This window comes from Belonocnema kinseyi, chromosome 1 (genome assembly GCF_010883055.1).
Source record: "Belonocnema kinseyi isolate 2016_QV_RU_SX_M_011 chromosome 1, B_treatae_v1, whole genome shotgun sequence".
NCBI classification, from domain to species: Eukaryota; Metazoa; Arthropoda; class Insecta; order Hymenoptera; family Cynipidae; genus Belonocnema; species Belonocnema kinseyi.
In genome coordinates this window covers 101,079,035-101,101,634 of record NC_046657.1, presented here as the reverse complement: position 1 = coordinate 101,101,634, position 22,600 = coordinate 101,079,035, and the positions used below count along the sequence as shown (strand labels likewise).

At 33.6% G+C, this 22,600-nt stretch overlaps 1 protein-coding gene across 1 annotated transcript; it reads left to right on the top strand.

The window, feature by feature from the left end:
- Nucleotides 1-3,152: 3,152 nt before the first annotated feature.
- On the top strand, nucleotides 3,153-3,521 carry LOC117169953 (histone H2B-like). The gene has a single exon (XM_033356467.1). It carries the CDS (start codon nucleotides 3,153-3,155, stop codon nucleotides 3,519-3,521), a length of 369 nt encoding a protein of 122 aa, XP_033212358.1.
- The last annotated feature ends 19,079 nt before the right edge of the window (nucleotides 3,522-22,600 follow it).

Here is a 22,600-nt window from a genome sequence, read left to right as displayed (position 1 = left end):
TGAATGCACGATATTGCCCACACGTTCCAATGATATGCCTACAGCATTAACTACCTCTCTCAATTTCACTTTGGAATCATTCAACATCATATCATGGATTTTCGCGACATTTTCTGGTGTAGTGACCTCTTTTGGGCAAAGATGGTTCAGCATCAACTGTCCTCGTACGGCCACAACGAAACTCGGTAAACCACTTATGAATCGTTCCAATCGATGGTGCAGAGTCCGGGTAATACTTATCCAGCTTGGCCTTGGTCTCGGATATCGTTTTCTTGCGAAGATAGTAGTGTTTGATCAAAACTCGAAACTCAGATTTTTCCATATTAAAAAAAACTCGGAGGTTAGTCGCTTCTCAGTGCTGTAACTTGTAAATGCGTAAACATAAATGGCTGAAGTTTTGACAGGCGTCATTTGAAGGATCAAGCTCGACGAAAATGGTTCACATTAGTGAATACTAATACCATCTCTTAGAATTTTCAGGTACTTATCAGACTGCCTAGTATCCTTACCTGGAATGCTAACAGCATTTCCGTTTCCAAAAGATTAGAACTAATTCAACTTCTTAATGATAAATCCATCGATGTTGCCTGTATCACCGAAACTCATCTAAATTCTGAAAAGAAACTCTATATTCCTGACTATTCTGTCTACAGAAAAGATCTTTCTTCGTCCCAAGGCGGTGGCGTAACGCTTCTAGTTCGTAACACCCTCCGCCACTCTGCCATCAGTACAAACTCTTCACCTTGCGAAGTAACTGGAGTTGAAATACATCTTACTTCTGGTCCCCTTCGGATTCTTTCACTTTAATATCCACCAAATATCAACGCCATATCCGAAATACCCTACTATACCTCTTCAGCACCAACACCCCAACTATGGTTGCTGGCGATTTTAATGCCAAACACAAAGCCTGGGGCTGCCTTATAAATAACACCAAGGGCAACACCCTGGACTCTTTCTGGATTAAGCTCCGACCACAACCCAGTACTGCTGGAGTTATCGGTTAGCCCTGAACTCTCTCCTCCGACAAAATCTAAAATCGATTACCTCCATCTTAAATGTATTGTCGAAACTTCTTCTATTAAATGCTGTCAAATCTGTTATACGTCTGACCTGGATGCAGCTGTCGAAGCCCTGACAAAAGACATCCAAAACTCTGTTGAACTTGCCTCGTCAACCCACCCCACTTCTAGACGTAAAACCAAATTCTCATCCGCCACCCACAATCTTATTCGCAAGAAAAACCAAGCCCGTAACCATTGGCAGTGTTACCGTAGTCGTAAACATCGTCATCGTCTCAACTTCCTTGAAAGAAAACTAAAATGCCTTCTTGAACCCATCGATAAGTCCTCCTTTGACTCCTTTATAGCTGAAGCCGAATAAAATCCCAAAAGATGCTGGAAAGTCATGAAATGCCTTCGTAATAGAAAACCTTACTCCCCATCTCTCGGCAAAGACGATCAATCTTTCTCTCTGGATGAGGAAAATGCAAATATCTTTGCAGAATCTCTCAAAGAGCAATGCTCCCTCTTTTCTAGTCTCGACAAATTCGCTGACTTTCACGACCATATCTCAAATACTGCACACAATTTCACGGTTACAGACAGAAATTTCATTCCTACCTCACCTAAAGTAGTCTCCGACGTAATCCGCTCCTTGAAAAGCCGTAAAGCTCCCGGCAATGATTCTATCAGTAATCAGAAAGTTGTAATCTTTCTCCCAAAGCCGGGTAAACCTCTCAGCTCAGCAAGCAGCCATCGACCTATCAGTCTACTTTGCACTCTTAGCAAACTAGCTGAAAATATTATTCTCACCCGTTTTGATGATTTTGTCTCACATAAAAATTTTCTCCCTAACTTCCAGCACGGTTTTCGCAAACGTTATGGAACAGCCCATTAACTTCTCCGTGTCTCCGAGTACATTGCCGAAAATCTCAACAAAGGCTGGCACACAGCCATGTTTCTTTTGGACTGCAAACAAGCCTTTGATAGAGTTTGGCACGATGGCCTTATCTACAAACTCATGAAGTTAAAATTTCCCCACTATCTTATTGGTTTAACTAAATCCTTTCTCTCGAACAGGAGCTTCAGAGCTCGCGTTGGAAAATCCTTATCGGACTTATCGGCTAAGACACATCTGTTGACGAGAAAATAGTCACGGTCCAATACGCTGACGATGTTGGTTTTCTCCATTCTTCCAAGGTCATCAGTCATTGCTCCTCTCGTCTAAACAGATTCACTCCAATAGTTCTCGACTGGTACTACAAATGGAGATTTAAAATCAACAAATCTAAATCTAAAGCTGTTTTCTTTTCTCAACGCCTGCGCAAACCCCCTAAACTGTTTGTAAACTCTTTCCCAATTGAATGGAGTACCTCCGCAGAATTTCTCGGTGTCATTTTTGACAACAGACTCACTTGGTCGAAACAAATCCACGCCACTCGTAACAGGGTAAACGAGGCCTTTATTCTATTAAAAACCCTTTTTAATAACCCTACAGTTTCTCGAATGACCAAAGCTCGTGCCTTCAACGCTATAAGTAGAAGTATTTGCACCTTCGCGATTCCTATCTGGGGCTCTGCCATCCCAAATCGTCTTTCTAAATTAAACAGCACCTGTATGCGCCTTCTCCGCTCCGCTTTAAACATTCCTTGGTTCATCCGCAACAAACAAAACCTCTCGGAAAAGAAGTTTTCTTCCATCATCGATGCAGCTCGCACTCACGCAGCAAATCTTCGTTCTTCACTGGCAAATCACCCAAACCCCAGCATCAGTTCACTCGCAAATTCTTCGAGTAAAACTGTCAACCGTTTTAGAAGGCCTTGCCTTCTACTCTCGCGGCCATAATTTCATTCACTCAGCTTTCTTTCTCTGAGTTTCGCTCCCTGCGCGAGTGTCCTTGCAGTACTACTGCCTGGACCACCAAATTTTGTTATTGCCTCTTTTCTTTTAACTTGGTTCATAACCTGTAGGGTTGGCAACCAAACGGGGAGGGGTTTTTAGTCGGTAGGAGCACCGGGCGAATCCGACACTACCCAATTTTCTTGGATGTCTTTAGAGGATTCCCCCTCCTCGGCCCCTCACAAAAAAAGCAACCGACAATTCGTTCTGATTTCTCGTACAGTACAGACATTTGTTTCATTGGAAATCGCAATGGCCCCTAAAGCGAGTGGTAAAGCAGTGAAGAAGGCTGGCAAAGCTCAGAAGAACGTCGCTAAGACCGACAAGAAGAAGCGCAAGAGGAAGGAAAGTTATGCTATCTACATCCACAAAGTTTTGAAACAGGTTCATCCTGACACTGGAGTCTCCAGCAAGGCAATGAGCATCATGAACAGCTTTGTCAACGATCTGTTCGAACGTATTTCCGCTGAATCTTTCCGCTTGGCTCATTACAACAAGAGATCCACCATAACATCTCGGGAGATCCAGACTGCTGTCCGGCTTATTCTTCCTGGTGAACTAGCTAAGCCCGCCGTTTCTGAAGGCACGAAAGCTGTAACCAAGTACACCAGCTCTAAATAAGTTTTAAATTTTATTGACAGAACAATGGGCCCTTTTCAGGGCCAACATGTTTTCTAACGGAGGTATCGTTTCTTGTTCAACTTACATGTCGATTTGTTTTATTGGCCCTAGTAGGCTTAAGGTCAGGCATTAATCCGAGCTAGCGATACAGTAATCTTCCTCAGACTTCATGCATGATGATTTGTCTCCCTCTATATTAGGGTGATCTAAAATTACGAATTTTCGAATTTTGACTTCAATACTAGTAACTAAATCTTCGTAATGGATAAACTCTTGGGTATTTTTTCAGATTAAAAAAAAATTGAGTGAGCGCATTGCTAATCTAGACTATTGTAATCATACAATGAAATTTGGGAAATATAATATTCAAGTTTTAATAATAAGCCTAAAAAATGTGTGTATTAAAAGACTAATTTAGTGTGATCTTTTTGTAACTTCAAAAATGATGATTTTCAGGAGCTCATTTTGAGCCTTTATTGTTTCTCTTAATTAAAAATTACAACAGTTGTTCTTCATAGAGTCAAGAATTGATCATTTAGAACTGCTATAAGATAATTAGCAAAAACTAGAAGAGATTCGTCCTTAAAATTGAAAATCAAATATTAATCATACTTATGTGAATTTTAATTAGAATACTTTTATCATCTATTACTATTATTTTCCTAATTAATTATTATTTAATTAAGCGAATATTAATCTTTCAAGTATTACACAATTGTTTACAAAATAAAATGGTTTACACAATAAAATTGTCTGAGAAATTAAATTTCAGAAGAAATGAAATATAATTTAAACAAATAATACAATTTTTGTGAATTGTAAATTATTGAATTTAGTTCAATAATTAATAATAAGTTAATTAAATTAAATGTAGATAAATTAAACTCATTCTAACTAGTGAAATATAAAAAATTATAAACTATTATTATTGTTACGGTTTATTACAGTATTTCTATAAATTTATTACTTATCTCTTCAGAATTTATATATTGAAAAAATTCTCCATAAAACCTAAATTCCTATAAGATATCTAAAGGGGTGAAGGTAGAACAGGTGAAAAATATACAAAGGTGGAAGTGTGGGCCTCACTACCTTAGTTCAAAGTGAGTGGCTTACTGCAGTGGTCGGCACGCTCTTGACCAGGGCAGGGTACCCTATCTTAGCTGCCCAAGGACTTACTTTCAGGGCAGTGTCTGTGCGCTTGGCCAGACCATCTCTTTCCTCAGGGGTCCTTTGTTGGAAAATGGGAAAAAAATTTGAAAGTAAAAAAGTCGTAATTTTGCAATCAGCGTTTTAAGTGTAATATATTTGGAATCTGTATTTTTCTCATTCCCAAGTCATGCAATTTTTCTATAAACGTTGAAAATGCAGAAATATTAGTATTACATTGAATATTAGGCTGATGTTTCTTCATATTAAACTCCTTCAAATTTTAAACTTTATAGACAAGTAATATATCATTGGAATCCGAAAAAATCGTAGATGTTGATTATGCTATTTTCAAATCGCTAGTTAAAAAATTTAAAGTTTTAAAATTTCCTGACTTTGACATGCCTGTGGGCAAAAAAGCCTTGCTGAAGTAAGTTCATATCATTTCACTTCTAATGTCTACAATTTAAAAAAATCCATGTATCGTTTTCAGAAATATTAGTAGTTCAAAAAAAGGTGACTCCGAAATTTAACATGGCGTAACATCCGCAATTTAAAGAATTTTCAAAAATCCTTTGAGTCCAAAATTTTTTCCGTACAGCATTATAATTTTACCAACTTTGGTAAAAATCGAACGAACAGAGCACGTATCCTGATATTTCTGAAGTATAGGTGCCTAAGTGCGAAATGCTGGTACTGAAAATATGGCCCACTACTGGACCAATCTTGGTAGCCAAAGAAAAGCCCAGAAATGATTCATTACCGGACCGAAATTCTATATTACTCCGGAAAACCATGTTGGAAGTCAAAAAGCCAGAGTCTGGCCCAGCAATGTCACCTGGCCGGAAGTCGGAATTATTCTGGCAAACCAGGTTAGAAGTAAAAGAGCCAGAGCCCGGCCGATTAAACAACCGAAAGTTGGTATTACTCCGACAAACCATGTTAAAAGTCAAAAAGCCAGATTCCGACACAGTCACGGCTCATTAATAGTCTGAAAGTCGAAATTACTCTGTAAAACCATGTTAAGGAAAAAACATCCAGGCTCTGGACCAGCAATGGCACTTACTGGGCCAACAATCGGCATTACTCTGTACAGTTAACTAAAGCTGTAGATTCATAGTCTATTCGTCACTATTACGAGAAAAATTGGGCCGATTTGAAGTTTGGGCCCAAAACCCTTCTTTTTATCTTTTATCATATATCTAAATTTTATTTTTATGTTAATAGATGATTAGAAGATGATGAAGTAAAGAGCAACACTAGAGGGAAGCAGAAGATTAGAGGCTGAAGAAGAAAAGAAAATTCCAAAGCACTCAAAGATTGAATTTAGAAGATTTTAGAAAATTAAAAAAATAGATGTAAAAATAATGTGATGTTAGACGTAAATTAATATTAGATGAATTAACAATAAAGAACGCAAAGTACCGATGAAAGGAGAGAGTGTTGGAGAAAAGCTTGAACGATACGTCACTAACATGATAACGCGCATGGGCAAACAATGGCGATCGACGACACGAGCCAGACAGAGCAGGAGGTAGGTATCCATTTGAACAAGGCTCAATTGAACTAAAGCCCATTTGAACTAAAACAGTTGAATAACGCGTAATATTTTTGACCTGTAGAAAAAGACAAGATAGATGGGTTGTCAATTATTTTAAATTATAGAGTTGATTTCAATTGGTGGCGCGGCGTGTACAAGCCTTGTTGGTTAAAATTTAAATTTAACCAACAAGGATTGTACACGCCGCGCCACACAACCCCACGACTTGAAATTAACTCTACCATTTAAAATAAATAACATCCCATCCCATCTATCTTCCCTTTTTTTACAGGCCAATTCCAATGGGCTTTAGTTCAAATGGATACCTATCAGAGCAGGAGCGGCGCAGTACAAGTCTCGACCATAGTATCGAGCAAATTGTGTGATGTTGTATAGAAGTTGATCATGTTAAATAAAACTGTATTTTATGCGATTAAATCAGTGACTTTTATTTGTATCTATCCAAGCCCCTGATACGAGAATAATCTCACACAAAGCTATAGGATTCATTAAAAACAACCACATTTTTTATCAACAAAACTTCAATGGACCATTTTTGACACCAAAATTTTCGAGAAGTTTGTTTTTCATTACAAAGCCTCAATAAAAGCACCCACCTTTGTTATTAACAAAATTTCGATAGAAAATTTGTAACAACAATTTTCGAGAAAATTTTGTTTTTCATTACGAAGGTACAGGCTTCAATAAAAACAACCTGAACTGCTATTAACAAAATTTCAATAAAAAATGTTGTCACTCAGACTTTTCGAGAAAATTTTTTTCATTGCTACGCTATAGGCCTAAATAAAGTAACCTAAGGAACCTAAGTAAAGTAACGCTATAGGCTTCGATAAAAACAACCAGAATTGTCACAGTCAAGATTCGTTTATGCCAGGAACCGTTTATCGCAGGACTCTTCTATTGCCAGATTGCGGGCTCACATCCCTAGTGAGCGGACCGATCAGCTGTCCTCACTGAAGTGGTGGGTGCCAGTGAATTTTTTCCTTATTGCTACGCTATAGGCTTTAATAAAGACCACCGGAATTGTTATTAACACAATTTGTTAACTAAAATTATTGAAAAAATTTTGTCTTCATTGCATCGTTATAGTCTTCAATCAGAACGACCAGAATTCGATAGAAAATTTTTGACCCCAAATTTTCGAGAAAATATATTTTTTTAATTGTAATGCTATAGGCTTCAGTAAAAACAATCAGGAATGTCATTAACAAAATTTCGATAGAAAATTGCTCACCTCAAAATTCTCGAGAAAATTTTTTTTCTTTGCAACGCCATAAGCTTTAATTAAAATAACCAGAAACGTTATTAACAAAACTTCGATATAATATTTTGTCAACCACAGTTTTCGCGAATTTTTTATTTCATTGTCACGCAATAGGCTCAGTAAAAACATAAATAATTGTTGTGAGTAAAATTTCTATTGTAACATTTTTCAACTAAAATTTTCGAGAATTTTTTTTCCATTGACACGCTTTAGGCTTCAATAAGAACGACCAGATTTGTTATTAACAAAATTTAGATAGGAAATTTTTTCAACCAAAATGGTTATTAACAAAATTTCGAATGAATCTTTGGTTAACCAAAATTTAACAGATTTATTTTTTTCATTGCTACGCTATAGGCTTAATTAAATACAACCAGAATTGTTATTAACAAAATTTCGATAAAAAAATTTGTCAACCAAAGTTTCCGAAAAACTTTCTTTTTTTCATTGCTACGCTCTAGGCTTCAATCAATATAACCAGAATTTGATATTGACAAAATTTCGATAGAACATTTTTTCAAAGAAAGTTTTCGAGAAGTTTCTTTTTCATTGCAACGTTATAGGCTTTAAAAAGAACAGCCAGAATTGATATTCACAACATTTTGATATAAAATTTTATAAGTTATAACTATCGAGAAACTTTTTTTCCATTGATACCCTATAGGCTTCAATTAAAACAACTAGAATTGTTATTAACAAAATTTCCATTTAAAATTTTTGACCCCAAAATTTTCGAGTAAACATACTTTTTTAATTGTTATGCTATAGGCTTCAATCAAAACAACTAGAATTGTTATTAACAACATTTCGATAAAATATTTTTTAAAGAAAATGTTCGGGAAATTTTTTTTTATCGCAAGGTTGTAGGTTTCAAAAAGAACAATCAGTATTGTTATTAACAAAATTTGGATAGAAAATTTTTTCAAACAAAATTTTCAAGAAATTTTTGTTTTCATTGCAACGTTATAGGCTTCATTAAGAACAACCAGATTCGTTATTAACTAAATTTCTATTGAAAAATGTCATCCCTAAAATTCTCGAGAAAATTTATTTGTTCATTGCCAGCCATAGGCTCCAGTAAAAACGACCAGAAATTTTATTAACAAAAATTCGACAGAAAATTTTTTCAATCAAAATTTTTGAGTAAATTTTTTTCCATTGCAACGTAATAGTCTTCAGTAAACACAACCAGAAATGTTATTAACAAAATTTCGACAGAACATTTTTTTGACCAAAATTATCGTAAAATTTTTTTTTCCATTGCAACGTTATAGTCTTCAATAAGAACAAACAGATTTGTGATTAACAAAATTTCAATAGAAAATTTTTTCAACTAAAATTTTCGAAAATTTTTTTTTATTGCAGTTTTATAGGCTTCAATAACAACAACCAGAATTATTATTGACAACATTTCGATAGAACATTTCTCAAAGAAAATTTTCGAGAAATTTATTTTTCATTGCAACGCAATAGGCTTCAATAAGAACAACCAGAATTGTTATCAACAAAATTTCGATAGAAAATTTTTACAAACAAAATTGTCGAGAATTTTCTTTTACATTGCTACGCTATAGGATTCAATAAAAACAACCGGCATTGTTATTTAAAAAAAAATCGATACAAAAGTTTTCGTATTAAAATTTTCGAGAACATTTTTTTTTCCTTGCTACGCTATAGTCTTAAATAAAAAAAATCTGCCCGCCTAGGGCGCGCGACTGTTGGTCCTCGCGCTCGATGTTGTATTTATCTCGCGCTACACGCACGGTCTTTATTTTTTAGCACATTCTTGCGCAAACATTTTAAAATTAAGACTCAAAACATCCACCACTGTAATTTTGTAATTGTGAATTCTCTTTCGTTAAAAGAGCTTAGCTCGCGAGTTTGAGCGCACCTACGGCACGCGACTGATGGCAATCGCATTTCTTCCGCATTCGGGCACAGACCTTTTAAAATCAAAGGTGAACGGATCGACAACTCTAATTTTGTGATTTTGAGCTCTCTTTTGTTAAAGCTCTTTTGGCATTAACGAACAAATTCTCATCACGTATCTCGTGCTTCGCACTCGATTTTGTTTAAGATGTCAACTTTTCTACATTATACACAACACTTTTATATCAATTATAATACATTTTTTATGTAACTATGCCTGAGATTACTTATTAAAAAATTGCAAAATTAAAAGCAAATTGTATTTATCATGATTAGTTTTGTATCCGTTTCTTATTTTGCTTTAAATTGTATTCTAAGCTGCTCTGAAACATGTATCATTTCAATAAATGTGTATAATTACAATTCATAATATGTATAAAAATTGAATCATACTAATTCTTACTTCCTTGTTTTTATAATTTTTTTTATTTTTAATGTTGTTTTTTAGGATTAAATAAAAACTACTGCGCATCTGCATAGGGTTTAATACAGGAACCTATATAGGGTCCTATATAGTAGCCTATGTCCTCTTTCGTCTTTTCTGTGCTTTTTCCAAAAACTTAATTTTTGCAATTTTTACCTTATGTTTTACGATTAAAAGAAAATGTAATCGTCCTATCGAAAAATAATTAATAATTTTATAGATCTTTTTAGGCGAACAACTCTTGTCTAGTAATTTAAGTTCATACCTTGTGTCGTTTTTCAAACAAATTTAATATTTTTATTTCAAATGTTATTTTTTACGACTAAAGCAAAAACTACGTGTCCTATCAAAAATTATGGCTCTTTTTTGAATGAACAATTTTTGACACTTTTTTTTTTCGTAGCTTATATTGAAAATTCATTCATTATAAATTTGTGGTTCTTTCCAGGGCGCGCAATTTAAGCTTTTTCATTTTTTTCGTATCTTGCATAGTTTGACCAAAAAATGGAATTTTTTAATTTCTCATTATTTTTGGTACGATCAAATTTGGAATTTTCAACTTTTCGACCAAATTAAAAAAGTTGTTATCATAATCTTGTAGGGCTTTCAAAAAGCAAAGTTTTTCTTCTCTTGACTTTTTTGATATCATGCGCTGTTTGTCCTAAAATGCTCATTTTAGTTTTTTTTATTTTGAAAATGCTCTGACAATTTTCATTTTATAGAAAAAAGTCAGAAGGATAAATTGTTTAAGTTTTGAAGTAGTATGAACAACCGTGCATAGAATTTTTAAATCTTAAAAAAATGTGGATTCAAAATTTTTTTGTACCAAAGTATACCAAAGTCCAATCCAATCTGTCAATTCTTTCGAAAGTTATCGTGATAACAAACTAAAAATCTACAGACACATACACACAGACAGACATCTTCGTAAAAACCTGTTTTTCGGATTCGGGGTGTCTCAAAACGTGGACATTTGACAAAAACTGGTGGGGTCAAATTTTACACAAATCTAATACCTTCTCTAATGAGAATGTAGCAACAAGAACTTTTGTAAACAAAATGTCGATAGAAAATATATTCAACCAAAATTTTCGAGAATTTTTTTTATTGCTACGCAATAGGCTTCCATAAGGACAGCTAGAATTGTTGTAAACAAAATTTCGATAGATTTTGTTAATAACAAATGTCGATATTTTAATGAAGCCGCGTTGCAATAAAAAAAAATTTCTCTAAAATTTTGTTGTCAAAAATTTTCTATCGAAATTTTGTCGATCAGAAATGTGGATCTCCTTATTCAAGTCTATAGCGTTGTAATGAAAAAAAAATTTGTCAAAAATTTCGGCATCAAGAATTTTCGATCGAGATTTTGTTAATAACAAATGTGGATGTTTTTATTGAAGCTTATACTGTTGCAATGAAAAAAACATTTCTCGAGAATTTCGGGGTCAAAAATGTTCTATCGTAATTTTGTTAACAACAAATGTCGATGTTTTTATTGAAGCCTATAGCGGAGCAATGAAAAAAACATATTTCCTCGAATATTTTTGAACCAAAATATTTTATCAAAATATTGGTTGTAACAATTCTGGTTGTTTTTTAAGCCTATAGGGTCGCAATAAATAAAAAAATGTTTTCGAAAATTTCGGTGCCAAAAAGTTTCTACCAAATTTTTTTTTATAACAACTGTGGGCGTTTTTATTCAAGCCGATAGCGATGCAATGAAAAACAAAAATTTCTCGAAAATTTTGGTATCAAGAATTGTCTATAAAAATTTTGTTATGACAAATGTGGATGTTTTTATTGAAGCCTATAGTGAGGCAACAAAAGTGTGGATGTTTTTATTAAAGCCTACAGCGATGCAATGGAAAAAAAAATTCGAGAGTTTTTGTCAAAAATGCTCGATCGTAATTTTGTTAACAACAGAAGTGTGGATGTTTTTAGTAAAGCCCATAGCGTTGTAATGCAAAAAAAAATTTCTCGAAAATGTTGTTTGAAAAAATTTTCTTTCGAAATTCGGTTATCAAAAATTCTGGTTGTTTTTATTGAAGCCTATAGCATAGTAATAAAAAATTATTTTCTCGAAAATTTTGGTTGAAAAAAACATCTATGTACGTTTGTTAATAACAATTCAGAAAATTTCGCGAAAATTTGGATTCAAAAAAATATGTATGGAAATTTTTTTAATAACAACTCTGGTGTTTTAATAAAGTCTATGTCGATGCAATGAAAAAAAACTTTGTCGAAAATTTTTGTTGAAAAAATTTCCTATTGTAATTTGTTTAATAACAATTCTGGTGTTTTTATTGAAGCCTGTAGTGTAGCAAATGAAAAAATGTTTTCTCGAAAATTTTTGTTTGAAAAAAGTTTTCTATCAAAATTTTGGCAATAAAAATTCTGGTTGTTTTTATGCAAGCCTATAGCGCAGAAATGAAAAAAAAATTCTCAGACATTTTGTTTGAAAATAATTTCTACCGAAATTTTGTTAATAAAAATTCTAGTTGTCTTTATTAAAGCCTGTAGCGATGCAATGAAAAAAAATTCGAGAGCTTTCGTCAAAAATGTTCTATCGTAATTTTGTTACCAACAAAAGTGTGGATGTAATTGATGAACAAAAAAATTTCTCTTTAATTTTGGTTCATAAAACATTCCATCGAAAGTTTTTTAATAACAATTCTAGTTGTTTTTGCTGAAGCCTCAAGCGTAGCAATGAACAAACAATTTTCTCGAAAATTGTCGTTGAAAAAAACTTCTATGGAAATTTTTTCAATAAAAATTCTGGTTATTTTTATTGGAGCCTGTAGCGTAGCAATGAAAACAATATTTTTTCGAAAATTTTGGTTGAAAAAATGTTGTATCGAAAATTTGTTAATAACAATTTTGCTTGTTTTTATTGGAGCCTGTAGCGTAGCAATGAAAAAAATATTTCTATCGAAATTTTGGTTGGAAAAATTTTTTATCGAAATTTGGTTTCAAAAAATTCTGGTTGTTTTTATTGTAGCGTTTAGCGTAGCAATGATAATAATATTTTTCGATAATTTTGGTTAAAAAAAATTTTCCATCGAAATTTGGTGGATGAAAATGTTGGTTGATTTATTGAACCCTGTAGCGTAGTAATGAAAAAATCCTCAAAAATTTGGATTAAAAAAAATCTATAGAAGTTTGGTTTATAACAAATCTTGTTGTTTTTTTAAGCCTGTAAAATATTTTGGTTCGAAAAAATATCTATGGAAATTTTGTTAATAACAATTCTGGTGTTTTTTTAAACTCTAAAGCTTTGCAATGAAAAAAGAATTTTGTCGAAAATTTTGGTTGAAAAAGTTTTCTATTTAAATTTGTTTAATAATAATTCAGGTGTTTTTTATTGAAGCCTATAGAGTTGCAGAGAAAAAAATTCACTAAAAATTTTCTATCGAAATTTTGTTGATAACATTCCTGGTTGTTTTGATTGAAACCTATAACGTTGCAATGAGAAAACATTTTCTCGAAAATTTTGGTTGAAAAAAGTTTTTTCGAAATTTTGTTAAGAACAATTCTGGTTGATCACCAATGTGGAAATTTTATTGAAGCCTAAAGCGTTGCAATGAAAAAAAATTGTCTCGAAAGTTGTGGTGACCAAAATTTTCCGTAAAAATTTGGTTCTTTACAAATATGGTTGTTTTTATTGAAGCCTATATAGCTTTGCAATGAAAAGAAAAATGTGCTTCGAAATTTTATAGTAAAAATTTTTCTTTCGAAATTTTCCCAATAACATATGAAAATGTTTTTTTTTTAAACCTATACAGTTGCAATAAAAAAAAATGTTCAAGAAAATTAAGGTGTCAAAATATTCCTATCGAAGTTTTGTTAATAACAAACGTAGATGGTTTTATTTAAGATTATATAGAGCTACAATTGAAAAAATTCTCGTAAATTTAGTGACAAAAATTCCAATGTGGATGTTCTTATTGAAGCCCACAGAGTCGCAACGGAAAACAAAATTTTCTCGAAAATTTCAGTGTCAAAAATGTTCCATCCAAATTTCGATAATAACAAACGTGGATGTTTTTATTGAAGCCTAGAGTAGCAAGGAAGAAAAAAAGTTGTTTTGAAAATTTTCCTGTCAAAAATGTTCGATCGGAAATTGGTTAATAACAAATGTGGACGTTTATAATGAATAAAATTAAGTTGCAATGAATAAAAAATTGGTCTCGACACACGCTCAGGGATCATACCCAACTCTATGCCTCATTGATATTTTATAGTTTAAGGCTCTAAACATATTTTATAGTTTAGGGCTCTATACATATTTTATGGCTCTAAAAATATAGGTTTTTAGAGGTCGAAAGAATGGTACTTTTTCTTTGATACTACGTCCAAGATCGCTTTTAATGTATGCCAACAGAAATATAACGATACTAGAGGTCACGTACATTATCGATCAGAGGGTCCTGAAATACCAAATATCAAAGAAGCACGAAGTTGGACCTGATGTCTGAGAGTGGCGCTAAGCGGTCTTCGAGTGTCGGTAATTCTACTCTAGCGTGCACGAAAAGTAACCGTTGACGCAATACGAACGAAGAACAGTCCATTTTTTTACTTTTTGGCATAAGAACTTTGTATCGGGGATGTGATGATGTGCAACATAAAAAATAATATCAAAAATATTGGTCAATAGGAACTGCCGCAACCACTTAACAATTGTTTGGCGCAAAGCTCATAAGAACAGTCCACTAGACTGTCCGATTGACACTTTGTAGTTTCGCACCTGCTGATCAATAATATCGAGGTCCGTAGGTCGAAAAATGCAACGATAGCCGTCAGTGAAGCATCAAAGTTCACTTTTCCATGTTTTTAAAAAAGATCAAATGAGAAGTGGTAACGGTTTGGCGCAAAGCACACAAGTCAACCCCAATAGGCTGTTCGACTGACATTTTGTAGTTTTAGATCTGCCAACCAATAATATCAGGGTCTCAAGGAAGAGAAATGGTAACTATTTGGCGCAACAGTCGCAGATCATGCCCAGTAAGCTGTCCGACTGACATTTTGTAGTTTCGAACCTGATGATCAATATTATTATTTTAGAATCTCTGAAAATGGCTTGATAACCTCTTGTAAAGTACCAAATTACATTTGCATACTCAAATCGCTTTCAGGAAATTTTAATTCATTATAGTGAATCTCAAAAAGGTCAGTTTAGTTTGGGTTTTGTTGTTCTGGTTTGTGAGCAGCGTCCATAATCACATTGTGAAGCGATGTCGAAGAATAACGAAAATTATATTCGCATCGAGCATAGCCAATGTATCATAATACGCTAGCAACATGTGCACATGAGCCAAGAGTTCGTTCGCCAGATTGGCAGCTACAATAGTAGCCTTGGATAGGATTAGGGTTATTTTCATCTTGAGCGTCATGTTCCATGTCTTCAGTAGGCACACAAGCAATCCAAAGTTGATGTTTGGTCGCATGGCGGAATCGTGAAAAGCCTCTTACTCTTATCAATCCTGGCTCTGGGATCATCTGCGAATGCCACCAGACTTCTAATTGAAGCTCTTCCTGTTCCTTTCTTTGCATCTTATCTTGGATGTATCCCGGAGCTAAGTTGGCCTGATAAACTCCAAAGTCAATTCTCTCAAAAATTCCAACGTTAAGCGTTGAAATTCTTGCACTTGTTGAGAGCTCAAGCGCATCTACATCTGAGCATTCCTATCTTGCAGGTTTTCCTCTTCTACCGGGGCTTCAACAACGTTCACCTCCCGAGCTCTCTGTAGCAATTCTCTGGCCAGTCCTGCATTCGTACCTTATATCTCAATTGGTGCATGGTACCTGTTTATTATGGCACCAGCAATTCGGGAAAAATCGCCGAAATTGTGAAGATGCAGAACGCGTATGACTTGAGCGAAGAACTTGAAAATGGACTTATTGCCGCCATTCCTAGCCTCAACAATCTATCTTGCCTTTGTCACTAATCTCGATTCATTTGCATCTTTAGTCAGCAGTTGACGTTGCCCTTTTTGAAGTAGCGCGGGCATTTTCAAGTAAATACCAAGGTTTCGAAACAGCTCTGTGGTATCTCGATAGCCTCTGTCAACCACAACAATCGATCCTTCAGGGAACCACTCTCTCATTCTACTATATCTTCATTTCTTTCAAACTCATTTCGAAGCGTAGCAGCTTCGTTGTTCTGCTTTCCGAGAAATATGGTCCATGAATGTAAATTATATATGACACTGTCAGTACTGTTGTAGGGCATGACATCCCCGATAAAAAGTTCTTATGCCAAAAAGTAAAAAATGAGCAGTTTTTCGAACGTATCGCATCAAATAGACCGTGGGCTCACAACGTAAATGGGAGCGTGATACGGATAAGGCCAATTTTCACATGAGATGTTCGTCCGATGATGAGGAACGTAAAAATGGGTGCCCATCGTGAGTCATTGGCGTAGGCATTGCAAATTCTTCGTGCTGCATTTTTAATGCAGTTCTATAGCATTAAAAATTCAATCGTAATGCCTACGCCAACGACCCACGCTGGATCTGGGAAACTTCACATTCGTCACGGTAATAAAGATCGAACGTATCTCCGCGACAAAACATAAACTTTAACAATAATAAATAATGGATATTTTAAAGTAAAGCGATTTTGTTGTTTAATTTTTATAATCATATTCATCTTTATTACAACTTTCTACGATAATCAGAAGCTGAGAACGTGACACTGATTATGATTATTTATAGCAGAATAAGTTATTGTTTTCATTGAAAGTGGCTGACGCCAATTCATTGCACAAGACTTACTTTATTCGTGTACTAATTTTAAGCACACCTTATTTTAAATTGCTAAAGATACAGCAGATGATTGAAAAAATGGGAAAAAGAAGGAAAAATGCGAATAACTTGGTAAATATTAACATTTTGAACAAATACTTCCTATTCATCTGGGAGTATACCTGTCATAGAGTACCTTTTGTCTCTTAATAATTTTCGAAAAAATTACTTGTTGTCAATAAAAAGGGCTTTTTATTGTTATGGTATTTCTTTAATCGATTTTTTCTCCAAATATATCAATTTTATCAAAAAATTATATACCTATGAAAATATGCATCTCTGGGAGTGGACCAACTTTTGTTTCAAACTTTTTGTTGTAAAATCAATTTCAAGAAATTTCACCTGAATGTCCATCGACTTCGAAGCCGCCTGGCAACACTTTTGCATCCAGGTAAGTGCCTGGCAATGCGCAGGTGCTATTTCTAATGTCAGCCCCTACATGTACACCAATTTTCAACCTTATCCGAGTCACGTAAGTTAACTGCCAAAAATTCGCACCTTTGACAGGTCGCCATAGGTGAACGCATCCACTCACACTTGCCAGGTATCCATTTTTACGTTCCTTATCATCAGACGAACATGTGAAATTCGGCCTTATCCGTATCGCGCTCCCATTTACGTTGTGAGCCCACGGTCTAAAAGGTCGCTTTTCGTGCACGCTATAGTAGACCAAGGCTCACCAGAATGCAGCCACTGACTGCATTGGCCGTTTGGCGCCACGCTCAGGGCTCAGGCCCAACTCTGTGCTTCTTTGACGTTTTGTAGTTTAGGACCACCTGATCGATAATGTACTTTTCTGAATCATGTACATGTGCCAACCAGTCTTCTAGTGTCAGTATATATCTGTTAGCATACATGAAAAAACGACTTTGGACGTAGCACCTAAGAAAAAGTATCCTTCTCTTGGCCTTCAGGCACGTATATTATTGATCAGGTGGTTTTAAACTACAAAATATCAATTAGGCACGGATCTATGCATGATGTCTTCGGTATGTCTACTCTAGCGTGCACGAAAAGCGATCTTCGATGCGATACGAACGAAAAACTGTCTTACTTTTTGCCATAAGAACTTTTTATCGGGGTTGCCATGATCTAAAAAAGCACTCATAATGTCACCAAATGAATATATACTCGACATTCATGGACCATATTTCTCGGGCAGCAGGAACGACGAAGCTGCTACGCTTCGAAATGAGTTTGAAAGAAATAAAGATAGGATAAGAGAGTGGTTCCCTGAAGGATCGATTATTGTGGTTGACAGAGGCTATCGAGATGCCACAGAACTGTTTCGAAACCTTTCAAAACCTTTTTTGGTTGTTTTTATTGAAGACTATAGAGTTGCAATGTAAAAAAAATTCAAAAATTTTAAGGTTGCAATTAAAAAAAAAATCTCGATAATTTTTATTTCAAAAATGCTCTATCCAAATTTTTAAAATAACAAATGTGGATGTTTTTATTGAAGCTTTCTATTGAAGAGTTAAAATGAAAAAATAATTTTTCTTGAAAATTTTGGAGACTCTTTGTTAATACCAAATGTAGATGTTTTCATTGAATCTTATAGTTTTGCAATGAAAAACAAAATTTTTTTGAAAATTTTGGTGTCAAAAATGTGTTTAATAACAAATGTGGATGTTTTCATTAAAGGCCATAGAGTTACAAAGAAAAAAAAATTTTCTACAAATTTTTGGTCTCAAACATTTCCTTTACAAATTTTGTTGATAACAAATATGGACGTTTTGATTGAAGACCATAGAGTTGCAATGAGAAAAAATTTTTTCTCGAAAATTGTGGTGAAAAAAATTTCCTATCGAAATTTTGTTTATTACAAATGTGGTTGTTTTTATTGAAGCCTATAACTTTTCAATTGAACCAAAAAAAAATTTTTTTTAATTTGGTGTCAAAAATTTCCTATCTAAATTTTTTTAATAACAAATTTGATGGCTTTTATTGAAGCCTATAGAGTTGTGATTGAAAAAAAATTCTAGAAAATGTTGGTGTCAACAGTTATTTATCCATGTTTTGCTGAAAACAAATGTGGATATTTTTATTGAAGATTATGTAAAGTTGCAAAAAAAAAATTTTCTCGAAAATTTTCGTTACAAAAATTAAAAAATGGATGTTTTTTCGAAGCCCCTAGGGTTGCAATGGAAAAAAAATTTTCTCGGAAATTTTGGGGTTAAAAATTTTTTATCAAAATTTTGTTAATAAGAAACGTGGATGTTTTTATTGAAGCCTATAGAGTTGCAATGAAGAAAAAAGGTTTTCATAAAAGTTTCGGTGTCAAAAATTTTCTATCGAAATTTGGTTAATAACAAATGTGGACTATAAATGCCTAAATATATAACCTTCCAGAGCGTTTTATTTTTGAAAAATGGACTGGTTCTTGTTTTATTGCAATTAATTGAAAATTGATGCGTTTTGTGCGCCTGGGAAGTAGCAAACCGCCACCATGAGTGTACTCATGGCGAACATAGTTCATGGGCCCTCTGGCTGGTTACGGAACAGCGGGTGGCCTAGAGTGTCATTTTTTCGACGATACTTCAAACATCGTAAACCTAGGATCGAGCCGAGAATTTAGATTGAGTGCCTGTCATGCCTCACTCAACTTTTCAATTTTTAGAGATTACAGTCGGTTCAAAGAAATTAGAAATGAGCAAATATTAAGGAATTTCATTTTAATACTGTACATTCGGCCCATTACATAACGATAAGACAATGAAAAAAAGAAAGAAGAAAATCGGCTAATCCGTTCAATTTCTGGATATACCCTTCTTCTCTCTTCTCCGATTGTACGACAAAAAATACTGAAAGAAAAAGATGTTGCGCCCAAAATTGGAAAATGTTGAATGGGTAAAGTATGGAATTTACATTTATTTTATTTTCATTTTCTTATTCATTTCATTTATTCATCTATTTATTTATTCATTCATTTCATTATTTTAATTTCATGGTGACAAGTTTTAATTGAAAACACTGCAATCATAGGCAATCATAATTTTCCTATCTTTTTTCTTGAACCGTTATTTGTTTCAAATACAACTGCTTGCGTCACAATAAATATTTTGGTCAGAATTGATGAACTATTTTGCTTCAAGATTCACATCATTTGTTTCTATTTCACTGCTTTTCATTCGAAAAATTAAATATTATTAACAGAAAGCAGAGGAGCCTTCTTTTTCGAGTTGGGGACCTAGCCATAGAATTATAAAATTAAATGGCACAATGTGTACTGTTTATACTATGTTACAATTTAATAAAAATTATAAATATATTTCCAATCGATTTACAAGATAGAGTGTTTGCGAAATAAATCCATACTAATAAATTTTATTTTCAACCCCCCCCCCCCTCCAGCGCCCCAATTATGAGCCAAAAATAAAAAACTACATTTCTACATTTATTATTGTTAATTTTTAGCAAATATCCGTCGTCTTTTTGATACAAATAATTACTAGTGGGCAATTTCAATATTTCCCATTACTTTTTAAACAATTTTCAATTGTTTACAGAAATGTAAATTAATTAAACAATAATTTAATCCAAAAATGGAACAAACAATCGTATTTTCTGATTGAAATGTGATGCTTTGTCATTCTTTGGAGTAGGACATTTTTCTAAAAACATTATGTAATTATTTAAAGAATTATTTATTGTTTATTTTCAAAATTTTTTAAAAGTTAGGCAGAGATGTCCACTTCTACGTTGTTATTCTAAGCAACTTTTTGTAGATGTTGTTGTTTTCTGTTTGTTTTTGACGTTGTTTTCTTGATGTAAACCATCCATACTTAATTTGACATAAATTTTTTAAAAATCAATAATTAATTGCAAAAACAATAAAATTAAGATTTTAGCAGAATTTACTAGTCCTCGATATCATTGAATATTATGTTTAACTCAGAAAATACGATTTAAAAAGTATTTTTCAAAAAGTAATTATTTTTACAAGTTATATTTGCTTGAACAATTAAAAGGTGGGTCATCTATTCTTTGTATACACTATACAGTCATGTAATACACTATTTAGTTATTGTAAACAAAATGATTGAGCAAATCAGGATTGTTTAAACGAATAGAAATTTATGAAACATTAAAAGAAATGTATTAAAATTATGTAATTATTCAACAAAACGCAGCATAGGATACCAATTTAGAAAAAGTGGGCATCTCTAGCTCAATGTTCAGAAATTTGAAAAAAAAAACAATAAATAATTGCTTAAATGATGATATAATGTTTTAAGAAAAATGTGCTTGTCCAAATAATGACAAACCATTACATTGCAATCAGAAAATATGATTGTTCCATTTTTTGGGATTAAGTTATTGTTTAAATAATTTACATTTCTGCAAACAATGGAAAATTATTTACAAAGTAATGGGAAATATTCAAATTGTCCGAAAGTAATTATTTGTATGAAAAAGATGACGGATATCTGCTAAAAATTAACAATAATGAACGTAAAAATTTAGTTTTTTTATTTTTGGCTCATATTTGAGGCGCTATGGGGGGGGGGGGGGGGTTGAAAATGAAATTTATTAGTATGGATTTATTTCGCAAACACTCTATCTTGTAAATCGATTGGAAATATATTTATAATTTTTATTAAATTGTAACATAGTATAAACAGTACACATTCTGCCATTTAATTTTATAATTCTATGGCTAGGTCCGCAACTCTAAAAAGAAGGCTCCTCCGCTTTCTGTTAATAATATTTTAATGTTTCGAATGAAAAGCAATGTAATTGAAACAAATTATGTGAATCTTAAACCAAAACAACACATTTATTGTGACGTAAGCAGTTGTATTTGAAACAAATAAAGATTCAAGAAAAAAGATAGGAAAATTATGATTGTCTATGATTGCAGAGTTTTCAATTAAAACTTGCCACCAGGAATTTAAAATAATGAAATGAATAAATAAATAAATGAATTAATAAATAAATGAAATGAATAAGAAAATGAAAATAAAATAAATGTAAATTCCATACTTTTCCCATTCAACATTTTCCAATTTTGGGCGCAGCATCTTCTTCTTTCAGTATTTTTTGTCGTATAATCGTAGAAGAGAAAAAAAAGGTATATCCAGTAAAAAAAGGTATCCAGAAATTGAACGGATTAACCGATTTTGTTCTTTCTTTTTTTAATCGTCTTATCGTTATGTAATGAAACGAATGCACAGTATTAAAATGAAATTCCTTAATATTTGATAATTTCTACTTTCTTTCAACCGACTGTAATCTCTAACAATAGGAAAGTTAAGTGAAGCATGACAGGCATTCAATCTAAATTCTCGGTTCGATCCTACAGGTTTACGATGTTTTAAGTATCGTCTAAAAAATGACACTCTAGACTAGACCAGCGATTCCCAAACTAGTGCCGATGGTCGGCGGCCCGACCGCGGTCGGGGGAAGCCAGCCCGGGCCCAGCTCCTCGGCAGCCCCCCCGCTATGAGGACCCTTTCATTGTCATGAGATTTAAGGCTGTTACAATAACTAAAATCCTAAAGCCATGGATCAATTCAATTCCAATTAACTGAATCATTTGCCTGATGTGATTTCAAGAAAATGAAAAAAAAGTTGATGAAAATCGGTTAACATTTCGAATAATTAATCATATCTTTAAGTATATGCATAATTACAAGAACTGTCAACTGGCATTAAAGATATTAACCGATTTTCATCAACTTTTTTCATTTTCTTAAAATTACATCAGGAAAATGATTCAGATCATTATAATTGAATTGAGCCAATGTCTTTAGGATTTTACTTATTGAAACAGCCTTAAATCTCATGACAATGAAAGGGTCCTCATAGCGATGGAGGGGGGGGGGGTTCTGCCGAGTGGCTGGGCCCGGGCTGGCTTCCCCATAGGGGGCTGCCCGGCCCGGGGTGGCTTCTCCCGACCGCGTCGGCACTAGTTTGGGAATCGGTGATCTAGACCACCCGCTGTTC

Bases quoted from the DNA above. Each gene is read 5' to 3' on its own strand.
- LOC117169953 (XM_033356467.1), top strand. From the start codon at position 3,153: ATGGCCCCTAAAGCGAGTGGTAAAGCAGTGAAGAAGGCTGGCAAAGCT.